At 38.7% G+C, this 24,420-nt stretch overlaps 1 protein-coding gene across 1 annotated transcript; it reads right to left on the reverse strand.

Annotated features, from left to right (window-relative positions):
- Nucleotides 1-60: 60 nt before the first annotated feature.
- cdh15 (cadherin 15, type 1, M-cadherin (myotubule)) lies at nucleotides 61-15,625 on the reverse strand. The gene is made up of 14 exons (XM_055045199.1): nucleotides 15,163-15,625; nucleotides 7,773-7,940; nucleotides 6,568-6,723; nucleotides 6,067-6,211; nucleotides 4,987-5,168; nucleotides 4,447-4,575; nucleotides 4,173-4,355; nucleotides 3,250-3,494; nucleotides 3,024-3,160; nucleotides 2,070-2,300; nucleotides 1,741-1,980; nucleotides 992-1,140; nucleotides 679-870; nucleotides 61-273 (listed from the first exon to the last, which is right to left on the reverse strand). Exons 1-14 carry the CDS (start codon nucleotides 15,394-15,396, stop codon nucleotides 73-75), a joined length of 2,592 nt encoding a protein of 863 aa, XP_054901174.1. The 5' UTR covers nucleotides 15,397-15,625; the 3' UTR covers nucleotides 61-72.
- Nucleotides 15,626-24,420: the final 8,795 nt, after the last annotated feature.

Raw genomic sequence — 24,420 nt, forward strand, 5'->3', positions numbered from 1 at the left:
CTTTCAAATGTGTCCAGAAAATTAAAAATCACCTCAAGCATGAAGTGTGCCCTAAACTCCACAGATGCTGCTTTAACGTGGGTCGTACATATTGGCTAGTTTCTGAAACCGTGGTCCCCAGTCGTTGAGGTAATCGTAGTCCTGATCTCCATCTGAGCTGCCTGAAGCGATGGAGCTGAGGCTGCCAGCCACTGAGCCTTCTCCCTCGAAGTCGTAGATCAGGGCTGTGTCGTATGGAGGCACGTTGGGATCATTGTCAGCAGCCTCCAAGCCCTGAGAAGTGCAAAAAAAAAAAAGTTTACTAAGTTGTGATAAAACCTATTGGATTGACAGGTCACAATTTTCAACATATTTGTGGTGTTGTCTGCTTTATGTGCAACACCATTTGTGACATCATTTAATAATGGATGCTGTACTTTTATCGTTTATTTTTTTCCCTCACCTTTCCACAATGAACCTCATTTCCTTTATGTAAATGTAAGTAGAATTTAATCTTTAAGCAAGAGGTCAAATTCTTTCTTGATTTTACCGAGCTAACTGAGTTAATTATGAATGAAAATAAATTTTTTATCATTTTCGACACAAAATCTGTTCATTTGGTATTTTGTTTTTAGTTCATTCTTTAGCTATAAAGGCTTTTTGTCTTTGAAAGCTGAGTAATAAGCTGGAGCGTCTCACTTCATTGATGTAGTCTTTGATGTCAGTGGGATCTGCAGGAGGCCGCCGGGGGTAAGCGGGGGAGGGCAGATTGTGTGGGGCATCCTTCCTGAGGGGCTGCTTGCCTCGAGGAAGGCCAGACCCCGGGTAGAAGGACCACGGGGTGGGAGGCGCATCACGGGGGTTCCACAGCAGGTCAATGTTGAAGGCGTTCTGTCAAGGTGAGATGAGGAAGTGTGTGCTTTGATGTTGCATTGATAATACACAGGCAGCAAAAGCAGATCTGCAGCTTCGACCTCAACAGGTCACCATCACGTCTCACAGTGACCCTTACCTCATCCTCCTCACCGCCTCCCTGCTCATCGTAGTTGAGGATGTTATCGCGTATGTCGTCCTCCGACTCCCCGACAAGCAGACCTGATCCTTTCTTTATGTGATGACGTCTCCCACAGGCATTTATAGCCACAGCCAGGAATAGCAGCACTACAAACAAGAATCAGCCAGGTCATATTTGATCGTATTGCCACAACCAACCAAAGAAATCAAGGTTTACATTCATGTTTAGAGTGGACCTGAGATCCACTTTAAACTACGTATTTATATCTCATCCAGGCTTGTTTGTCACAGTTACAAGTTTCTTTTTGTAATGTAAATGAAAGTCTGGACATGATCTGTATGAAAAGCTGTTTTGTTTGTGTAGTTATCTCCTGACCTTTTTTTAAGCACATCTGCCTTGCTTGAAAGATAAGTTGTTATTTTTCTAATTTTAAAGAGTTGCTCAGAGGAATGTGCTTCTGAATCATGTCATTTATCCACTGGAAACAGAAAATCACTGTTTCCTAATTAAAGTTCTATGACACTAACACTGGTTAACTTAAAAAAGTGAAACATACATTTAAAAAGCACTTCAGGTATATGCTTAGAGTAGGAACGAGAGTAGAAATGGATACGTTTGTTAGAGAATTCAGTACATTACGCTGAGCTTCCTTTTTCTGGGATAAACCACTTCAGCTTTTGACAAAAGGAACTAGATTCATTACTTTCTTTAGAGTTTAAAAAGTATTTCTTCAGCACTGCACTTACCAAGTAAAAGAACACCAGATGCAATGATAATAATGAGAGCGATGAAGCTGATTCCCACTCTGGAGCCTAAGAAAGCCCCCGCCTCAGATCTGCAGTCCCCATAGGAGTCACAGAGACATGCTGTGACATTGACTTGACTTAAAGCACTCTGAGATGGGCTGCCGGAGTCTGTGACCTGCACCATGACTGTATACTCTCCTGCTTCCAGCTCGACAGTGGGCCGGAGGATTGCATGAGTATCTGGAGCATCAAATATGGAGAAAGAAAAAATATAAAAATATTCTGCCCCGAGAATCCGACATGCATCTACGCCCCCCACACTTTCCTACCATTGACTTTAGTGACAGTCCAGTTTAACAACAAAGAGTCAGGAATGAGAAAAATGAAGGGAGAGGCATGTGGAGAACGATCTTCATCCACAGCAGTTAGTAAAAAAACAGGAGTCCTTTTGCTGTCACCCGTGCATAAGAAACGGCTCAAAGGGAGGAGCTGTGGAGGGAAGTCGTTGGTTTCCTCCAGGATGATGCTCACCGCTGCAGAGGCTGAAACACCACCGGCATCTGCACAAGCGAGCATGAACACAAAATATCACAACAGTAGAAAATCTGCAACATAGATGTGTGTTCATTAACATTTCATACATTTAAAACCCAAATTTCTAAAGGCAGACAAAGTGAAGCATCAGACTAATGACCCACAAATATTGTCATACACTCTTAACTCCTTACAGCCTTATTTAAATTAAATTATCCTGTCAAGCAGATTCTAAACCAAATAATGGCTCTTCACTTAAATGTAGCACATAGCTTACAAAACATTTAGATATCAGTATCTAATTGTTCAGCCAAATTAAATATAATTGGCATAACTTTGGCCACTAGGTGGGAGCAGAGGCGCTTTAATACTATCCTTTGTTAATGTGTTGTGATTAAGTTCCATAAAGTAATTATTTATTAAATAATAATAAATAATTTGTACTTACTTTTGAAAGTAAGTACAACCTTATAACCATAGAGATGTACAAAATGAATGAAGCCCTTGAATTTAGGAGGAATACTTTCTCAGTTACTGCAAGTTTCATATGATGTACCTGTACTGGTTTCACTAAGTACCTCTGAAAACAGTTTGAAAGTGAATTCAAAGTTTGGAGTTTTTACTTAAGGAGGAGGGAATTTTTATTTTTACTTTTTTATCAGTTTCTTTTTTGTTGTTGATTATAAATGTCAGTGATGGTTTACTGCCTATACCATAAAAAAAACCTTCAGGGACGTCTGTGAACAGACCTGTAACCTTGATGACTGCACTGTAAATGTTGTTTTTGACATGTGGGGATCTCATGTTGAAGGATCTTCTGAGGGAAATGTTTCCCGTTTCTCGGTTGATGTCCAGCCACCCCTCAGGGTCTTTGCTAATTTCAAACCTTAGAAAACAAACAGAATGGGAAAATAAGTCAATATTTCTTATTGATATGTGGAGAATCGTCTCTTCTGAAGTGCTTTTGGTTTGTACCTCAGTTCAGAATGGTCCGGGTCTGAGGCAATGTTGCTTTTCAGTAGCTTTCCAGGTTTCTCGTTCTCGAGGACTTGGATCAGTATAGGGTTCTCCTTGAAATACGGAGCCTCATTCTCGTTGACAACTGTGACTGACACAGTGGCAGAACTCAGAGGTAAGTTGGGCGCCTTGATGCTCAGAGAATTGATATTTTCCACAGTCAGAATCAAGGTGTGCTCCCTTTTGACTTCATAATCCAGGGGCTGCAATACAGCATAAAGGTCTTATGGTTTTGCTACTGGACAGTAGTGATGTATGCAACACGTTTACCTACTGTATGTTATGTAAAATTCAATTAAAAGCTAAAAGCAAAACATAAATCTCACCAAAGAACATTGCTTGTTCAACTTTTGGTTTACATATGAGCCAGTAGATGGTAGTATTTAGTTGTGTCTGCTGTCTAGGAAAGGAAAATCATTCCTGTGCTGCACAGATTGTCACTCTGAAAATATTTTAAAGATGGTTGAAATTTGAAATTGTCTAACTTGGAGGTACGTTCTAAAAACATCTTGTGCTTTGCAAAATCTGTTCTTAGATTGTAAAGTCACAGGCAATAACACATATCCTATTTTTTCCATTTGTTTTCTCGCCAGCTAATGTGGAGTTTAATTTTTATAAATTCTGTACTTTAAAAGGAGAAGAAATCAAATATCAAGAACATGGGAGAGCATATAGCTGTAACTTATTTTTTTATTTTTCAACGATCCAAATCTAAAGCTCCCCTTAAACTTTTCAGTTTTCAAACATTTTACATCTCAAACCCAAAGTACAAATTTGATTAAAGGAAATGAAAAAAGCAATGTTTGGTTCTTGAATCACTTAAATGCATCAATGCCACCAATCCTAATCCGTCCCTAGAAAATGTTTCCTGGGTCGCATACCTTCACCACAGTCAGGATTCCCTGGTTGGTGACTGGATCTGTCTGGATGGCAAAGTTTCCAAATGGGTCATGAGATACTGTGTATTTGACCTCCCAGTTTCCTGTTCCAGGGTCGTCTCTGTCTATCACGCTCACTCGGCCGATCTCAACGTTGTAAACGTTCTCCAGTGCCTTAATGTTGTACTACAGGCAGAGCCAAAAGCACAAATCAAAAGATTCAACTAATGTCACTGCTTTCAATGTATACAATAAGAAGGTGAAAGCTCAAACTCACTGAGGTAGGGTGGAACTGAGGTGCATGGTTGTTGATATCCGATACAGTGATGATGGCTACAGCATCACTGATTAATCCGTCGCCCCCCATATCAGCAACCCGCAGCTTTAACTTGAACTCCTTCACCACCTGGAACACATTACAACATGTTGAGAGGAATCAGTCAGTTATTCAACAAAAAATGTTGGGCCGGAGGTCAGGAGAATAAATGCATTGCACATGCATAAGAATGTTTCATTTCTGCCATATTTACAGTATTTGATTAATAGTCAACATTGAAAAACATTATAGCAATAATTCATGATACTCTGGGTACAAATGTTTCTGATGTTTAAAATCCGGTTGTTAGTGTCCCACCGTGGTGCCAGATCTTGAAAGTTTTCTTAATGTGTAATTTTACTGATGTTTAAAATGAGTAAAATGGCTGATGTACAAATCAAGAAGGAATATGGTACTGCTCATCCTCAATAGAACCCTGACTGCACAATGTACACATTCAGTGTTTCCTTTTATCCATCAGTATCTCTGTGTTTTATTTACCTCTCGGTCCAGGCCCACATCTCTGGTGTAAATAGCTCCTGTTTGGTTGTTAATACCAAACATGGTCTTGTTTACAGCATTGGGAGGAATGCTCTCCTGACCAACGATGGAGAAGCCCAGAACTGCGTTTTCTGTCATGGGATCATCTGCATCTGTCGCTGAGACTGACATCACCAGTGTTCCTGTTGAGATTTGAAAGTTTCAGCAAGAGGGTGAATTGTGTGTTTGAGTAAACTAGTTAGCAGTGGAACGATTAAGCTGCTCTAATTTTTGTGACTGACGTGTAAGTTGCAGCTACATGCAGGAAGACACAACACAGGATACAAATTGCTTCCAAAATGGTGAGATTATTTATGATATGTTGATTGATTTTTGTTGTCGCGTATTGCAATATTTGCTGATAGTTCTTATAATGAGTATGATCCACATTGTCCCTGAGATGTGCTTTAAAATCAGAACCTAATTGCCATGATAAATGATCGCATGAGTGACATGCTGCAAGAGTATGTATGTGAGAAAAAAATATGAAAACCAACGGTATTAGTATTTTGCTATTAGAAACAGATTTTGAATTAAGTCCATCAGTTGAACTCAGTCTTTCTTCACCTGACTAAGTTTTGATTTAGTATTTACACCAGCACCTCATAACCTGGTGAAAATCAGCCCTTGGTGCTACATTTTGCTTCCTACAGAGGGTCCAGGGTCTATTTTTAGGTGATTTATATGTATGTCTGGTCATCTAATCTAATCAGTGTAGTAATTTAGATGTCGGCATACAACAAAAGAACAATACAATAATAATGAGCTAACATGGGCACAATAGGCTGAAAGAGACAGAATTGAACTGGTGCTTTATCATGTCACCTGACATGTCTCTTTCACATTGTTACTTTTGACCTGACATTTATATAAAACCACTTACTTAATGGATACAAAACACATAACATACAATGAAAAACCTGCCACATTTTATAAAGTACTTGTCGTTTGGTTGTACATTTTTAAATCATTTGCCTGACAATATAGTGTTTAGACTTAATGTGATTTTTTTGTCAGCCTTTGAATGAGGTATTTTCCTACCTGGGACAGAGAACTCCTGGACTGATCCAAAAAACTGCTTTTGGGTGAAAACGGGCTTGTTGTCGTTCTGATCTAGCACCACTATCTCGATGGTTGTGGGGTTCTCCAGTCTTTCTCCGCTGGGGGACAGGGCAAATGCCTTCAGCTATGCACAGAGACACAGCAAGAAGTGTTTTTTAATTACATGTGTGATTTATGAAGTTATTTCTCAGGTTTTCCACAAAGGACAAATCAAACAGCAGATAAGTATTTTTATATGTATGAGAAATGACCTGGCAGAATAACAAGCTGACCATACATTCACAAAACACTCAGATATCTCTCCCGAGATGCCCATAACAGCCCTGGAAAACTGACCTCGAACCGTTTGTGCTAGTGTTCGACACAATGATATGTGAACTTAGGCAGAAACATGAACTGGAAACACATGCAAACTCCTGCAGAACGCTTTACGGTGTATAGCGAGCTGCTCTGGGTGATCGTTCTTTAATGAGGTCTTACTGTGAAGCTGCTGTGCTGCTCTCTGTCCAGCGGCCTCTTGCTCCTGATCATTCCTGTTTTATCATCAATCTCGAAAAGGTTTTTGGGCTCCTGGTCCACCCCTGGTCCCTCTAACTTGTAGATCACCTCTCCTGAGAAGATTTTGTCTGATTTGATCTGGGCAGAAAAACAAGAAAAAGTTGCAGATCATTAAAACCCCACAGGAAACCAGGGTAGCATGTTTTCTGCTCTCTGTTCGGAGCAGAGAATATGGTCTGAACACCAGATGTGAACACAGGGGACAGCAAGTCTGGAGTGTTTAAACTCTGAAGGTCCTTTGAGATTTCAGACTAATAATAACAAGGAGTCATTTTCTGGATTTTGTTTCCATTTCTTCTGATTTGTTAATGTCACACTTCACTTTTTAAAAGTAACTCAGTGGCTCTACTTCAACTGAAAGATTTACACCAGCAGTCTGAGTCAATTCTAACATGATATTTATATTTCATCTGCCCACTAAACACCAATTTCACTCCAGCAGAAAAGTATTCATCAGTCACCTTGATGAAGCCTTCAAATAATGTAATCAAAACAAACTACAGTGAAAAAAAATAGATTTACTTTTTGATTCTGGATCAACATTTGTTACATCACACACATTATTGTCAAAGCTGATGTCATGAATGAACTTGATGTTTTCACATCTGGAAACATATAAAAATTCAAATAAATAAATTATTTCAGCTCAAATTATTCCATTAAATAATTCTGAATTTTTTTAACATTGTGACTAAGTGCTAAAAGTTAAATCTCAGTGTTTTTTTTTTTTTTTAATTTCTCAATATTTGGCACATTTTGGTCTATTCAGAGGCGCTTACCACTAAGAAACTAGAACTTAAAAATAAATATAACCAGAGTAAATGAATGGGGAGTTTTCAAATGATGACTGCATTCATTAGTGAAAAGAAAAACTATTTGAAGAAATTTGATTCTTTGCCAAAAATAAATGACATCCGCATTCTATCTGCCTTCCTTCTTAAATTGCGAATAAACGTTGTTTTAGGATCTGTTTGGCACTATCTTTGAATTTTGCCTTCCCCCAAAAAAATTCTCAGAGGAAGTTTGTGGTGAAAAATTGTAGATAGTTTGATGCCTTTGTCCTGTAATTTACAGTGAGTGCAAAAATGATTGCATAGCTAAAAACTGCTGTGATGTGACAGTTTTACCTGGACCAGGTCTTGAGGAACAACTCTGCTGTTCTCTGAAACTCGGATGGGGGGGATGATCCAGTCTCTCTTGACTCTTATCATCCCTTTTCCTCGATTTCTCGAGAGGTAAACAGCGTGAGTGTCCCGTTCTGCCTCTCCGTGGTGATACTCAGCAGAGCCATAGACCTGAAGGAAATATGGTTGGCAGTAAGTCAGATCAAAGTTGAAGCTGAAATACAATTTTAACTTCAGAGACCTATGCTAATTTAAGATAAACATCATATAGTTACACATGTTCGCAGCTGCTTTATTTCCTGCTGTGCTTCGATATTCCTTATGGTCAGACAGAATGGTTGTAATGCTGAGGATAACTAATGTGGAATCTGTTCAGTTTCATGTTTCACCCACTAAAATCAGCTTTTGCCACCTTGCTTTGATCTGGGTGCAAAAATATTTCAGGACAAGGAAACACTAACGCTCGTGCTCTTTTTACAAACTCCATCATCACATTGCTGTCAGGAGTGCAATCGCACATAAACACACACATGAAAAGCACACTCCCACAGCAGCTGTCGACAATGGATTTAGATCCTCTGCTTTCCCACCCGCACTCACAAATTCCCCTTTATGCTCAAGCTCCGCACCTGACTGGGAGTTTGGGATCACCTTACGGATTTGCTCCGCTGTACGAATTCCACAGGCACACTCATTTGCTCACTTTCTCACACCGTGGGATCACATGTACTCTATATGCATGACCACCAACCAAACACCCACTCCCACGCATAAGATCATGTCTGTGTTTCCTTTGGTCGCTTCCTGCTTGTCTGTGGGATTTCACTGGAGTCAGCATTACTTCTCATCTGTTTAACAGCTCAAAGACATAATCCTCCGGACAAGCAGAACATGTTCATTTCTGTGTTTGCACTCAGATGTAACCGAATACTGATGATTAACCTGTCCCAATGCATGCATACCCTAATTGTGAATAAATATTCCAGGATGTGGGATAATATGAATGGACTGAGATCTTGGATGTGCTGCACAGATCATCTGTCATGCGGCTGCACAGTGCAGAGAAGAACGGCAACCATGACTGGCATCTGCAGGCCGAGTCAGAGGGAGGCTAATCTTAGACCATTTTATATCCCCGACCTCAATCTATTTAACTCTTTCTGTCCATTAACGTCCCCCACTCTGACGCGTTTACACCCACATTCCAGTAGTCCCCGTCACCCTCACAGGTTCCTTCTGGTGTTTATATATTTCCATATTTAACACCTGGCTTTTATTAGTGCATATACTTCCTCACTGTAAAACATGTTCCGGATATCTACTCAGTCTCAAAGTCAATAGCAGCTCATTTCCAGTTGTGTTTGTAATTTTTAAACTTAGTGAAGCATCTTATACTTTAATGAGCACATTTAAGCTTTGAGGACCACTGTTTTACTTTGAGAATATGGATGAGTTATTGATTAAAAATAACTCACTTAATGAAACATTTACACTCCCAACACATAGTTGGGAGTGTTTATCATTGGAGATTAATTACTTCTTAGGATGATGGGAATACAATCGATTTTACATCAATATTTTAAGAAAATGGTATATTGATAATCATGTTGGACAGGTTTGAAGGATGTTTCAGATTTTTGGGGGTTCTGTGGGAAAATTCTTAGCCATCAGCATGTAATCTGAAGTACATAGCTGACTGGATTAAGTAAAGAATATTAGTTTATAAATTTAAACAAGTAATATTAGATCTGAATCAGGCAAGATTGGGAAGGCTCTGAGTTATTTTACTCATCAAACTGGATTCTGTTTCACATGAGTTGGACCGTTTTATCTTGTGAAGTGTTTTTGTTTTTTCTGAGATTTGGAGTTATTTAAATACACTCAACTAACTTAATTTTAAAATGAATGAAATCCAGTTTGACCACAATCTGGGTATGTGATGATTATATCCTGATAGCACCACAGAACCTGCATACTGCACTTATTTAAATACTTCATTTGATATCCTTCTCTATTTACAGATGGGATCCTCAAGACAAAATAAATTGTCTGCATATTATACCAGGTCAATGGCTTGGTAAAGCCTAAAAATCACAAGTCATCCATCACTCATCCTCAAACCACATACAATGGGTTCCATGTACAACATAAACATACCAATGCAATCAATCGAATCAAGTTTGTTGCTAATCTTTGATGTGCTTAAGACTTTACAGACCAGCAAAGCTTCAAAGTTTTTTTTTAAGCAAAAGTAATGAAGAAAAGTGAATTTGTTTGGTACATGTAAATTTTTACCACAAATGTAAAATAGTAATAATTTTAAAGAGAGCAGAATAAAGAGAGAAGTAAGACAGACTGACATAATTATTGACACTCGTAAAAAAGTTAAGTTCAATCGTTTCATGAGGAAGAACGCCGTTTGGAGAAATGGAAAACATGGAACCTATGTTTAACTCAATTTGCCAAAAACCAGCCTTATAAGTACAGTAAGGTTCTTCTGCAGATGCCTTGATACCTTGCAGTCCTTCTATGAAAAAAAAAGAATAATGAAGGAAACAACTCACACAATAAAAATAACTCTAGACACCATATTGTTAGGAGACTAAAGCATTTTGGATTAGAGTTACGATATGTCATGTTTCCAACCTTAATGGACGAAGATTTTCTATTATACACAACGGCTGCGGGTTCCAGCTTTTCTTGAGACACGGAAAGCAGAACAGGAATGCTTACAAGCACCAAAAAGTACCAAACATGCAGCTTGTAAATTCACACACTTCCTGTCAGAGCACCATACTTTAGAAAACATGACATTGCGTTGTGCACAGTGGTTCCTCTCAGTATCTGCACACTGTTGTAATGTTTTTACCAGACAAGGATGCAGTACCAGCAAAGTGTCACATTACCAATTAGACCAGTGAGGGTCTTTTTCTGACAGGCTGGGTGATGACACCACATGCTGCAGGTTTAACTGTTTCAGAGCTTTTCCCAGATACTCTGGCTGCTCTGCCTCTCAGACGAGTCCACATCTTTTTGGGGATGATTTGGTCTCACAGCAACAAAAGGGGAGGATTATTTGGCAGAATAATCTTTCCCAAATTCAGGAATGGCTGCACTTTCCCGGTGGTGTGTTGAGAGGAACATTAAGACAGATTAAGCTGAGAGACCTCATTCTCTTAGGGGAATACGCAATGTAGGGTTCTCTTTAATGATACACCCCAACACTTCCAGTTTTATTTGCAGTGACAGCTTTCTTGCTATGTTTCAAATATATAAAAAAACAAAATCTGGTTTATATGGTTCACATGTAGTCCAAAGTGACATTCACAGACAGCCTATCAAACATCTCTGATGTAAATTTTCTTTTGAGAAAACAGAACAAAACTATAAAATGGAAACCAAACACTCGCCTAACATCACAGTGAGGGAGCAGCTGCACAGCAAGGGGAACACAGACGTTGTGTAGCGTTATGGTTTCCAGAAATCTAGATGGTGACGATAATCACAGCAGCAGTAAGTCAGAAGACCATTCAGGATATACTGTATATGGAAATTTGACGGGAGCAACAAAGAGAGCATTAGTGCTATTTTCAGGGCACATAAAAGGGATGCAGGAACAACAATAGAAAGATGAGCCAATTGCTCACTGAACAGCAGCAGAGAGAAAGCTCAGGGGACTTACTTTGGAAAGTTGAAAGTAACTTTTTTATAATTTATAATTCCCTACATCATGATGTAGGGATGGGTGTTTGTAGTCGTCAAGTAGAAAAATCCTTGCTGTGGGTGGATTTGTGTTTATGTTCAAACTTGGTACTGTAGCTATGTGGATATTTTATTTCTTTCTAAATTTGAGTAACTGGCTTAAGGACACCTTAAAACTGTCCTGGTTTTCATTTATACTGTTTTATTAAAGTGATGCAAAACCCTGCTGCAAAATATTACTCATATTTTTTAATGTTATATTTGAGGATGTCTTGCTGATTGAAAACCCCATTCAGTAAGCTCATGTAAAAGCATCTATCACTAAGCTCACATAAGGCTTACTGATTGATGCTTTCATCATTCTTTAAAGTTTAAACAACTTGAGTGAGTTACATGACTGAGCAAAGGCAGACCGTCTCCTTGGCCAAAGGCCAAAGGTCCGACAGGTGCAGAAGCCAGTCACTTCTGCTCTTCAGGCACACATTAAGCCAGTCTGTCATTTTCTGAGGGCCCCACAAACATAGTCTTTGCAAAGTCATGTTAGCTTACAATGAGCAGAGCATTCTATTTATGGTCCTTCTACAAGTATGTCCATTTACCCTGGAGCAAATGTCTGCGCTTCAAGAATGCACAGCAAGGTCATGGCTTTAAGCTGAATAAAACACAGGTACAAAAAAATTTGATCTTCTTTTCTTGTTGCTCATATGAAAACATTAGCCATATTGAAATTTAGCTTCTTGTTTCAATAAAAAAAAGTTGTTTTTCAGAAAAAGTGGGATGTTAGCGAGGAAACAAAGTTTTTGACAGGCATCGAACTCCAAACAGAGTTTTCACACAGTTCTTGAAAGTCTTTTGATTACATATATATATATAAAAAAAAAACCAGTGCGACTGGAAACCTCATCATGACTTTGCAGCTGGCTTTCACTAATGCAGGACCTTCAGATAACTGAGCAGCTGGCCTTCCATTTCTCAGTCTGTAAAAAATAATGAGGTAACACAAAGCAAAGGAAATTAACTTCTTTGTTCATGTGACCCATTTTATGAAACGGACGTAGTTTCGGTAACCTTTTCTCCTTCTGAAACTCTAGAAAGTTAAAAACAGTCTGCAGGTAACAGGCGAGGCGTAAATTTAGACTCAAAATTCTCTGACTGACTCGTTTCGAATGAATGAGCCCACAGCGCCAGCTGGTCACTGCTGCACACTCTGGACTTATACCTGATTTCATGGTCCAGGAGCAACCCACTACTAGTCTTTCCACAAGGAGGCACAAATGGTGTCACGTATGCATCTGGCAGCAGCTGTGGGTTCTGCCCACTCCCCACCAAAACAAACACCCAACAGGCCTGAACCTCTCGCTTCAAGAGCAACTAAAAGATATCAGGTAACAAGCCTCAGCTTGACCGAGAGGTGTTAATGGCTACAAGGATTTCATTTTGGTCGTTAACTTATTAGAGAACTTATTTTTTGCTTCTGAGCCATTATTTAGAAGTGGAGCAGCAGAGAAAATGTTTTTTGTCCAACACCATCACGTATGATCCGCCATAAAAAGAAAGTAGAACGTTGTGTGGCTGAATGTTTGGGACAGTTTCTGACAATCTGTCTAAAGTTTCATTTGAACTTTTTTCTTTTTTCACAAATTTTGAGTCACAAAGTATTTTCAAAGAGAATTTACTTTTGTTTGCTGATGCATTTAACTCTCCAGGTTTTAGAGGGATTCTGATCAAAAGGATGATGATCAGAAAAAGTGTGGATCTTGTCTGCTTCAATGCACCTGAGTCAAATAATAAGATCATTGGCAGGAAGGAAAATAGAGAATTTGATAGCCAACAGAGGAAGCAGTTCAGCCATTTGATTTAAGTCTGTTGGACCAGACTAGAGGCTCATCTAAAAGCTGCAGGACACCGACCCTGGAGGACTGGAGTTGAACGCCTCTGAGCTGAAGGATGAGTCATCTTAAAAGTACTGCATCTGGCCTCTGTTGGATTTTCCCCCTTTTTCTAAAAGGGACAACTGATTCAATCAAAATGGGACAACTGGTCAAGGAATAGGTTATAAATTAATAACAAGACAACCACAGTCCAAACAAAAATATAAAAGATGCCTAGAAAGGAAGAAGAATAATGTATTGAAAACACTTTAAAGGTTCATAAGAAGGTTTGACTGCCTGGGAGAAAATCATAAAGAAATTAAGAAAGGTTTTAAAGCTTTAAGACGCACTTAGAAAAAATTTATTACTGAACAGTCTTATCCAGGTGGGAACATAATTTTTTTAATTTTATTTAGCTTTCACCAAGTTGGGCTTTATTATCCTTTCCCAAAATTTGTAAAATAACAGTACTGAAGCTTTTTCCCATTCAGCATTATGGAAAAGAGCCATTTCTTTCTTTTTTCTTTTTTATATCTGGACAAACTTAGACCAGTTAAATCTATGCTAAAGATATGTTTTAGATTAGACTATTTAAATCATATTTTGTGATCAGTGATGCATTCATTTTACCAAAGATAAAAATAGAAATTTAATGATATTCAAACCCACTCAGAAACACCTTGGGTCCAGAAGTAAAAGAATGTAGGGATGAAAATAGCTCTGAAATGTCCTTTTCAGTTTTTGAATGAAGTATATTTTTTGGTACATGAACTCAACTTGGAGGGAGCAAGTTAAAAATCCTGACTGAGAACTGAAAAGCCTGTTTATTTATACCTCAGATAAGTATTCCACTGAAGTTCAGAAACATGTGTCACTAATCTGTCACAAATGTTTTTTAAAAGTGCTTTTATTCTCCACAATCAGCCAGAACTGTGGATAACAAAAGAATAATCTGTTTTCAGTGACCTTTCACTCAATTGATCCCTGGAAAGCTGCAGGAACAGTTAACAGGCAGAAGCAAATCCGGTAACTGAGAAGACGTGAGTCACTTGCACAGGCACTCCAACATGCATGGATCACAGCACTCCCACTCAAGAGCCGTTGGAGGCCAAGTCGCTCGTCTGCTAAACCTGGACTGAATTACTGATCCAAACAGAGCAAAAGACTGATGGTATTTGGAAGTGTCGTTGGAAATAAGACAGTTTACTTCGTCATCCATTTTAAATGTCACGCTGGCGTCTGCAGACGCAGGATGCCCCGAGTCCTCTCTGAACACATCTGGGGTCTCGTCTTCTTCAGAACACTTCATCATCCCCTCTCCAGCGTGGATGAAATGTTTAGCTCAGCCGAATGCTCTGATTGCAGAGCCGGCGTCTCGCCTCCATTGATGATGTTCAATTGAGGACATCATTCAGGTATAAAACATAAATTGTATACCTCAGGAGCGCGGCAGCAAGAGGTTGCTCTTTAAACAAGATCATGCTCTGCAGAAACAGGAAGCTGAAAGAACGGGAAGGAGAGGGCAGTCGCTTCAAATGGTACAACTAAAGTGCGAATGGTTTATATTGAAAGAAAGCCGAGTAATGCCAACTGCTATATCCTGAGACTTGTTCTGTTGATTCATTGTAATAAGAAAGTCAGAAGGAATATGCTTTTCTCTGAGCTTGGACAGCTGAGCTTTAAGAAAAACAATTTAAAAAATAGAGAAAAATTTAAAGGTGTTTTATCCTTTGAATCCATACACTGAAACTTTTACAAATGATCACATTCTGTTCATTTTTATTTACAGCAGATTCACAAGAGATGTTTGTTTTTCTTACCTCACAGACCAGCAGACTCAACAAGCAGCTCATCAACCTCCACAAAGCCATCCTCAAAGCAGGTCTTAGAACCTCACTCTTCACAGACCTCTGACCACAGCCAGATCCTAGCCTCCTCTCTGGCTTTCCTGCCCAAAGAAAATGGCCACACAGGTCAATTTCCAAACCTTTCTCTGCCTTTCCTTCTCTGTCCTTCCACTGTGCAAGTCTGTCCTTCCTTCCCTCTCCCAGCATCTGTCTCCAACAGCTCCACCCTGTCAATGGCTGGGGTATGTCTCACAGTCGTGGGGTAAAAGGGGTTAGAATTTCAGCAGCAGGCCTCCAATGAACCCCAGCACATGTGCTGTCACTCACAGGCCTGATGGAAGAGAGAGAGAGAGCATGAAGAGAGAAGTGGAGCAGCTGCTAGCGATGAAGACAGGAAATGGAGAACGAGGATGTTAATTTTTTCTAAACAGCAAGACAAGAATGCAAAGAGTGGGATTAAAAATATGTCCAAAGAATGATGCTAGTCTGAGTCTGAAACTTATATTTTGTCTTCCTTCAAGCAACAATCTTTGTCTACTATTTAGAAATATGTCAAACTAAGTAAAAAGTGTAATTCAACAATTGTGGAGTAAGGTAAAATTAATTTCTTGTCCAGATTTGGATGGAGGCATTAATACTGGTGGCTAATAATATGTTGTATTTGGGCAATAGAGAGTCACACAGTAGCAAGAAGGGAGCGTAGCTTTGAGTTGGGACAGGGAAACAGATGGTCTGGATCTGTTTTAAAGTCTAAAAATATTCAGCACCTCAGAAGTTCAAAACAACACCACATTGTTTTCATTCATGAGTTAAGAGCACGGGTCACTTTTCAAAAACTAACGACAAAATCTACACAGGGTGGATACACTTCTGAAAAACCTTGTTTCAACAATAGCAATAAACAGATATTAGACTGATAAAATAAATAACTAAGCCCCTTTCAAAAATATCGAAAACACTGATAAAATTGGACATTACAAATAAAACTATCTGATATCAAAACTGGTATTTAGTAATGAATAATCATGGTGGAATTAAAGTCAGCAGCAGCTCATTAAAAATGGTTAGAAAAACATGGTAAAAACACAGTTAAAAAGAAAGAGTTTACCACCAAACCCTATTTACTAAAGAGTAAAGTCGTTGCCTCTATTTCTTATTTGACCACAAGTATCCATCATTACAAATGACATACTCCTCTTTCCTCCTTCTCTCATGGACCTTTGACTACGAAGTATAGTGGAGAGGAAAAGTGGGAAAATCAAACTGGGTTGTCATGGATCCTCTAAGGTCTTAATGGAAGAGTATGATTTAATGGAGGTGAAAGAGGAGGCAGGAACTGTGAGGATTCAACATGTAGCTATACTGGAGTGAGTACCTGCAAACTGAGACATGTTACTGGGACTGGTATGGGTTTGGTCTTTCCACCAGAATTTTAATTATTTCACAACTCCATTCCAGAACCATGTTTCCAGTGAATGTCTTCAGAGGCCTGATCTGCATTTTTGACTGCAACAGCAAAAAGCTTTGGATGAAAATCCTCTTTTGTTAAGGATGAGAGGTTTGCCGACAAGAAGAATGGGTTTGATCAGCTGTTCCTCCGCAAGTGTTAAGATTTTTGAGACGTTCGTGAAACAATTTTGAGAAATTCAGATAGTGCGGCGAATCTCGCCCGTTCAAACTCTCTACTTAGCATGTTGTGCACTTGTTCTTTCGCAACGTTCAGCTAGAACCGTTTGATCTTCTGCTATTTAAACCATGTTGTCAGAGAATGAAGATGAAGATCTATGGTGCTCCACAGGAGAGCACGTCAAAGACGAGACTGCTATTTCAGCAATGCCTAAAATGTGACGGAAGGACGTCCATGATCGATGCCGTCCAAGTGTCTGGGGAAAGCAGTTCTGCTGAACAAAAGGGCTGCTGTTGTCCAAACCAGACATGAACAAAAAATATGTACATTACAGAAAAGATGAATGGAGATAGTGTAGTTCTGATACGTTTCACTGCATCTTTGAATAACAGGTAGCTCTAATAGCACAAGCAGAGAGGCAGTAATTCGAAAAGCAAATGGTAGTGGTAGAAATCAGAGCAGTAAATTTACTGCACGTTGGAAGAATGCATGCATGCTGAGTGGGCATCAGCATGCTTGCATGTGTCAGTATGCTTAGATGACAGTGTGAGAGAGTTTTGGTATAAAAGCCTAATTTCACAGCACCTGTCTCTGTCTGTCAGAGGCGATGCAGTTGGCAGCAGGAGCCGTTCTGATTTTTCACGTCTTTCAACCCGCCCTCACAGATTTGCAGTTGGCTCTAGCCGGAGCGCACAACATACATCTCACAACGCGGAGCAGCGCAGATAGCAGTTCTTTAAAGTAGGCTAAAGTTTGCTTCTCATGAGTAATGCATGGCTCAAAGAAGATATTTGTAGTTGAGCCAATTTAAATCTGGCTCCTAAAAGTTTCAGCTTCAGAAGCAGGGCTCTGCTGCCCACTGCTGGCAGCAATCACTTCAACTCTGAGAAATATGGCAAATTTTTAAATAGCTTCTTAAACCTTATTTGTATTCATCACATTTTATTGAGGCTTGATGCTGTAACTGTTCTGTTGTGATGTCTTATTTCATTTCATGTAGTTATTATTATTATTATTATTGTTATTATTATTATTATTATTATTACTGTTGTTATTGTCACTACTATTTTCTCTTCATTAAATTATTCTATTGTTCTTGGGTTTTTTTACAGCTTCTTGGTGGAACTTTAACCTTTTTTTTAAACGATGTACAAATAAATTTGACATTTTGACATTTACAAAACCTTCACTGCTGTTACACAAAAGTCTAACAACTTATTTGGTGAAAAGAAAGAGAAAAATCCTCTACTTTCTATTTCTTCCTAATGGGGCATGCCATCAAAAAGACAAAGAGAAAAAACAACATCTACTGTATTTCAACCATCCAATGTACAATATGAGGTTTGAACTGTATTTGTACCTAAAACTAAAGTATCTAGTTTAAATCCTTGACACAAACAAGAAAGATGAAAGACAACGTAATTAAAAAACCATTTCTTATTATATTAGTAATATTTAATAGGGCAGCATAGCATGGGAGTGTCAAAATAACTAGAAAAACAAAACCTCATTAGTTTTACCAACAAAATTTTACCACTCTGTGTTTAGAAGCTCATTGAATATGGCACTAGATATGTTTATATTTCAAAAAAATAAAATATTTAAATTTCTATCTAAAACCTCAATGAGATTATTCTGCGCTGAACAGAAATATTACATTACTGTCTGTTGCTATAAAGTTGGAGCTGCACAGCAGTGGGAAGGTTCTGGGTTCGAATCCCAACCTGACGTTTTTCTGTAAAGAGTTTGTGTTTCTCCGAGTGAATATTTGTGTTTTCTGTGGGTATTCTGGCTTCCTCCAATAATCTGTTAGATTATTCGTTCTCTTAAATTTCCTTTTGTTGTGTGTGTATGTGCAGATGATTGTTTGTTGCCCATTGAGAAAAAGGCACCAGCTTCCACTTGACTCTGCATGGAAGTGTGGATTTGGACAACAAACAGATGGATCACCATAAAGTGGTGAAAATTAAAGTTTAAAAAGAACGTGAGTGATTTATTGTATGTTCATATGTGGCAACTGTGTGAAAGAAATGCCCTCCTGACACTCCCAAAACATAAAAGAACAATTCTACAATAACACTCAGTGTAAGAAGTAGTTTGTGAAATGAAAGGGGCGCTCTAATGAAATGCTCAATAATGATAAAGAAGTACAGTAGAAAAAGTATTAATCAAAAACAAGGAATAAATATAGAAATACTAGTAGCCGATCACGAATGAAAGTTTTTAACAGCTTCATCATCGACTTTGTTGGACTTTGATCATCTGCTGAAATTCTCTTATCCACTTTATGAGGTTACAGTGCAAACTGCTGGGTTTTTGTACAGCAGTTTTCTTTGGCATGCAACACAAGAAAGCAAAACTAACAGACAGGTTGAAACCAAGTCCCTCTCTGCAACTGTATGCCAACCGTTGCTGCAGATTTACAGACATTGCCAACAACTTGAGACCCTGTTTTTTATTAAAAAACAAAGTCTTGTGGAAGGAGCCTGTGTGAAGTGAATGACTCTACCATCTTTGAATTGCAGAAGAATATCTGTCTGACCAGGATGCGATGAAACAGCATTCTGAATTTCAAAGGCTTGTTCATGCACGGCCCCACTGAGGCGATAATAGGGAAGAAGCCCTGCAGTGTTTCAGAAGCTTGAGTCAGGTCATGATACAATGTTCCTCTGAACACACAGGTGGCTGGGAGCCCCACTGATCGGGAAATAAGAAACCAACCTGCTAGCTGTCAGGCTCACCAGGCAGATGGTAACACTATTAATGATGAATGGTTGGAAGGAGACAGAATAAATCTGTACCTGGTTGTTATGCTAGCTCTTGCTAGCAGTGGTCGAGCATCTGGGAAAACATGTTTATCAAAAGTAATTTTCAATAAATAAAGAATTTAATCTCTACCAAACATTTTTTTCCTGTCAAACTTTTGTTGGGTTCAGCCATTATTTCATTCTTTGAGGTTCTCTTTACACCTGATAAAGTGCTGCATTATGATGGTAAAAATCTGTGATATGTGATCTGTGCTGGGCCTGGAAAAGGTTTTTGCCAAGAGCATAAGGACACAAAAAATGTAGAGTTATATGCAGGGCGATAATTGTGGTTTACTATCATTGTAAAGTCATATGACGGCTGTAAGGCACAGGAGGGCAATGGAGGCATTTTCTTTGGCTGGTATGCAACTGTATGACTTCTTTTTTGAAGATGTGACAACATGCTAAAATCCCTTGCACAAAGCAAGTGGTAAGCACATGGGCTGTCCAATGTTGTAAGGCACACCTCCAAATTAAGCCCGCCCGTGCTCAGCTGTGCGGGTTTCTGGGAGACTAAAGATCACCTGCATGTTTCTCAGGCTGTGATTTAAAACCAGAATGCATCCATCTGGCTGACATACCTAAATACCGAAGAACGAGGAAGAAGGCGGTGAAACAGTGCAAAATGTCTTTTGGATTTCTAAAAATAAATTCTTAATTTAAAAAAATAAAATATGTATTACTCTTGTTGAATATTTAACAAATCAAACCCATTCACATATTTAAAGTGGTGTGGTTCTGAAACAAACCTGGCTAACTCTACTTGGTCACAACTTTAACTAACCTTTTGTGCAAATTGCAATCTCGCACTCTTGATAATAATTTATCAGTGCAAATTTATTCAGATAGAACATAAACTTGACAGCAATAACCACAGGAAAGCCAACAACACAACACTTGCCGAGTTTAGGATCATAATTCAGTTGACAGAAAATCCATTGTCAGTGTGGGCGATCTATAACAGTCTCTTAATTAGGCACCCAATTATTGTAAACTCCCAAAGTGCATCACAAAGCAGAAATATGTATAATATGTATAATATGAATATGTATAATATGAAAAAAAATCCATAATTTCACAAGTAAAAACATTTACAAGTTACTCTCAGTATCTTTAAAATGCTCAAAACAACAAAAAAATGCAAAAAAGTAATTTTGCAACCCTTTTTTGCAACTTGGGTCACAGTTATTAACACAAATTCAGAATAAATGGCAACATTCAGAAAGTAAAAATGTATGTTTATTGATGGGTTTATGACGGTAAAACTCAAAGTGTAGAAAATTTCCTGTTCCTTAAAGTCTCAATCAACACTTCCAGTTTAAGTTAATTTAGGTCCATTTATAAATTGCTCAAATTTAAAGTATCTTTTATTTTATCTGCCTAAAATCTTACTTTTGATTATACATTTGATATTTTCTTAATTTTCTAAGCCTTAACTAGAGCAAAAAAATGCATAAACATTTTCTCTAAATCATATTACACTTTTTGTATCATTAGACTGGCACAAAATTAAAAATACTTGGAAAGGTAAAAACATTGTTTTCATAATTTAAATAAAAACAAAACTAAGTATGATTTTATTTTAGAAAATAAGAAAATTAATTATTTCTGTATTAAATAAGGAGAACCATCACAGAAGGAAATAGCTTTATTGACTTTAATGCGAGTAACATTTAGGAACATTTATTGAGCTTAAAACCATGATTTTAGTTTAATGATAAACCAGCGAATAATTATTGATGACAGAAATATATAAACATTAAAAAAAGTTCTTAAAGCTGTCAAAGCTAAGAACAACCTCATTTCACTGTTTAGTTAAACGTGTAAATATTTCATCAAGATTTACAAAAAGAAAAAAAAAAAGCAACATTTTAACCCAGTCCAATAAATAATTGTTAAAATTTGTTTTTTACACATTGGCATCGTGGAGGTGAAAAATAAAAACATTTTATTTTTTAATTTTAAGACCTATTCACTATTTTGATTAAACGTGCGCCTTTGTGTTGCAAATCTTTTCTCTTTCTGGTCCTGCAGAGGGCAGTAGCAGGCTACACAAACACTCACCTGGAGAGAGAAAAAGTCCATGAAGAACAAAACAAAAAGTAACCCTAAGGACAGAGCTCGGTAACAAAGGTTAAAATAAACAGCAGTGAATTTAAATAATGCAATCAGAGGCGCACAAACCTGTTCATTAAAGTTGCTGCCAGCTGCGACAACAAGGCAGATTCTCCTGTGGAGCCACTTGGCCACCCAGTCTGCTGTCGTTTTCTAAGAAGAATATTAAAATCCCCCTTGTTTACATGGATAACATACCTCTGCTAATGTGGGGGAAAAAATATCAGCTTTGAAAACTTGAGCATTACAATGTAACATTTCTCGAAGGTGAGGGGTGTTTGGATCACTGCAGCTCGGCCTTCACCTCAGCTCAGCCTCCACCAGGAGAGGTTGCCAATTAGAGCCTGCACATATGACACACTTGACTCCCTCGCTTGAACCATGGCTGGAGATAATAGGCCTCTTCCTGCAGCCCGATCGATGGCTCACCGTCCCAGGGTGGATGTCTGCCTCACTGTACGTACAGATCCTGCCAGCACAAATACACACACTTTCTCTCACTTTCTCTCTTCCTATATGTCGGGGAGTAAAATGTCAGCATTCAGTTTCTCAGACACAAATATAGGGCGGATATATAAGCAGCGCGCTCATATTGTGTTCTCTTACTTTGAAATGGAAACAATAAAAGATGGTGAGACAGGCTCCCTGCAGAAAACCTTCCATGCAAAGTGGAGTTACGAACAATATTTATAGAGATAATGCATTTAACCATCCGCATTGGTGAATTAAACTCGACGTGAGGCATCAGGCTTCCATGGGAGTTTGTGACTCTCGGATATTTTGTTGTGTTCAGTAATAGGATGGCAGCTTGAATTAATGTGCTCTCAGCAGTCAGGCCACTGCTCTTCCAGACATCTCGAAGCAAAAACATCACCATAAAGTAACAAAACTAGACCTCCAACTCACTTTTCCCACTTAAACAAGTGTGGAAATGAAGGATTCTCGTTCTGGTGGAAGGGGGAAAGTTTTCGGAGAAGATAAACAGAAGAGACAGTGAGAGAAGCTGCAGGTGAAGAACGGAGAGGAGTTGATGAAGGCTTCTCCATGCCTCTTCACATGGGGCGAGGTAGAAAAGTGCGAGTGTGAGCCTAGACCGCCTCCGTCAGCTGTCAGCGTTCTGGATGTCAGGCCTACCCGAGGCTCCAGGTCCTCCCTTTCTTCCCTGGCAATGTCATGTTGTCAGCCCACATATGCTTGTCTGCAGAGGAGAGAGGAGGAAGGGGGCTGGGTGGAGGAGCTGGAGCACGCGGGCAGCCTCCGTCTTTTTCCTGTCGCTGTTGACACTCGTCTTCTTTCCTGACGTTGTTCCAATTTAACCCCTTCAGCTGCTCCCTCAGTCCTCCGCCATTGCTGCTCTCTTGTCTCTGAGCTTTGATAATGTCAATTACAATCATCCAACTTTCACTTGCAGCATGACTCTGTCCTTTTGCCATTTTCTGCTCGGTTCTCATCACATGCGTAGTGGAGCCTCTCTTCAGGTTGTGACAGCTTGATGCCGTCCTGTAAAGTCGGTAATCTCAATCAACTAAAAATGTTTTTTTTTTTTTTCTTTAAATACCAGAATCAAAGTTTTTGTAATCTGTAAACCAGAACATGTTCTGGGGAAGCGAACATGTCCCCTCTTTTCTTTATGAACTGCCTTTAACTTTGAACTTTAAATCATGAATGCTGTTTTTTACTTTTATTAACTGTAAATTCTCTAGCTTTACTAAAGCATATTAATATTAGGGAACCTTTATTTAGTATTTAGATTAGTCTCAGACATTTTCTAGAACAAAAAAACAAACATTTTAAGTCCCAAAGGTTAAATGGCCTTGAAAGAAACGCAAAAGTATCATCATCCACACTTTAGCCCCTGTTTCTGTGCTTTTATCCAGATGAGAAATCACTGGGATTGGTTAGCAATGAGTCACTTGTATAAAATCAGCAGGCGGCCGCCTATATCTGTATGGGTAACATCCCTCTCACCCCGGTGACCTGCCCCTGGCACCTGCCACAGGGGGTTAAGAGACAACCCATCAATCAAGCTCAGAGCCCTGGGCAACAAACCTCCTCTCTCCCTCTCCGACCAATCCATCCACGTTCTTAAGACTCATGATGCAAGTCTTAACTCACTCATTACATTCAGCACACATAACCTAAGATCCATCTTCCACACAAAGAGGATATCTGGATTTGAACCCAATGTCCCACATCAGTAACTGTTACTCCTATGTATTATGGATCTGCTATTCCTTATGCATCATTTATAATTTCCAAATCTGATCAAATAAAACAAATGTATTTATTTTAACTGCAAAATAATAATTAAAAAAAGCAATATTCCCACTTTTATCACTCAGAATATTCCATGTGACATCATACTTAATATTTCTGCTATTTTCTCTTCTAAAAGACGTAGTATGTCTACATTAAACCTATCAAAAATGTGAGAATATCACAACCAGACAGAGAAATCCAGTCAGTTAATCCATCCATTAGTAGGTGGCACAGAGTTCTTGAGTTCTGACGCATTTGTGCTACATTTTTAGGAAAAGGACTTTTGGAAACTTTCATCTGCTGTAAATAAAAGATTTCAGACAGAAAATGAGTGAAAAAAACTGCAAAAGTCTAAAGGAAAACTGAAAAACGAATGATTTAAAAGATGACTAGAAAGGAAGAACGTTCTAAAAAATGTTTAAA

This window comes from Poeciliopsis prolifica, unplaced genomic scaffold, assembly GCF_027474105.1.
Source record: "Poeciliopsis prolifica strain line A6 unplaced genomic scaffold, Auburn_PproV2 SCAFFOLD021, whole genome shotgun sequence".
Lineage (NCBI taxonomy): Eukaryota > Metazoa > Chordata > Actinopteri > Cyprinodontiformes > Poeciliidae > Poeciliopsis > Poeciliopsis prolifica.

Excerpts from the sequence above, each read along its gene's own strand:
- cdh15 (XM_055045199.1), bottom strand. The coding sequence starts at position 15,396 with ATGCTGGGAGAGGGAAGGAAGGACAGACTTGCACAGTGGAAGGACAGA. Across the intron at positions 5,169-6,066 it reads CCAGGAGTTCTCTGTCCCAG|GAACACTGGTGATGTCAGTC; the intron begins GTAGGAAAATAC and ends AAATCTCAACAG. Across the intron at positions 4,356-4,446 it reads CTCAGTTCCACCCTACCTCA|TACAACATTAAGGCACTGGA; the intron begins GTGAGTTTGAGC and ends CTCTGCCTGTAG.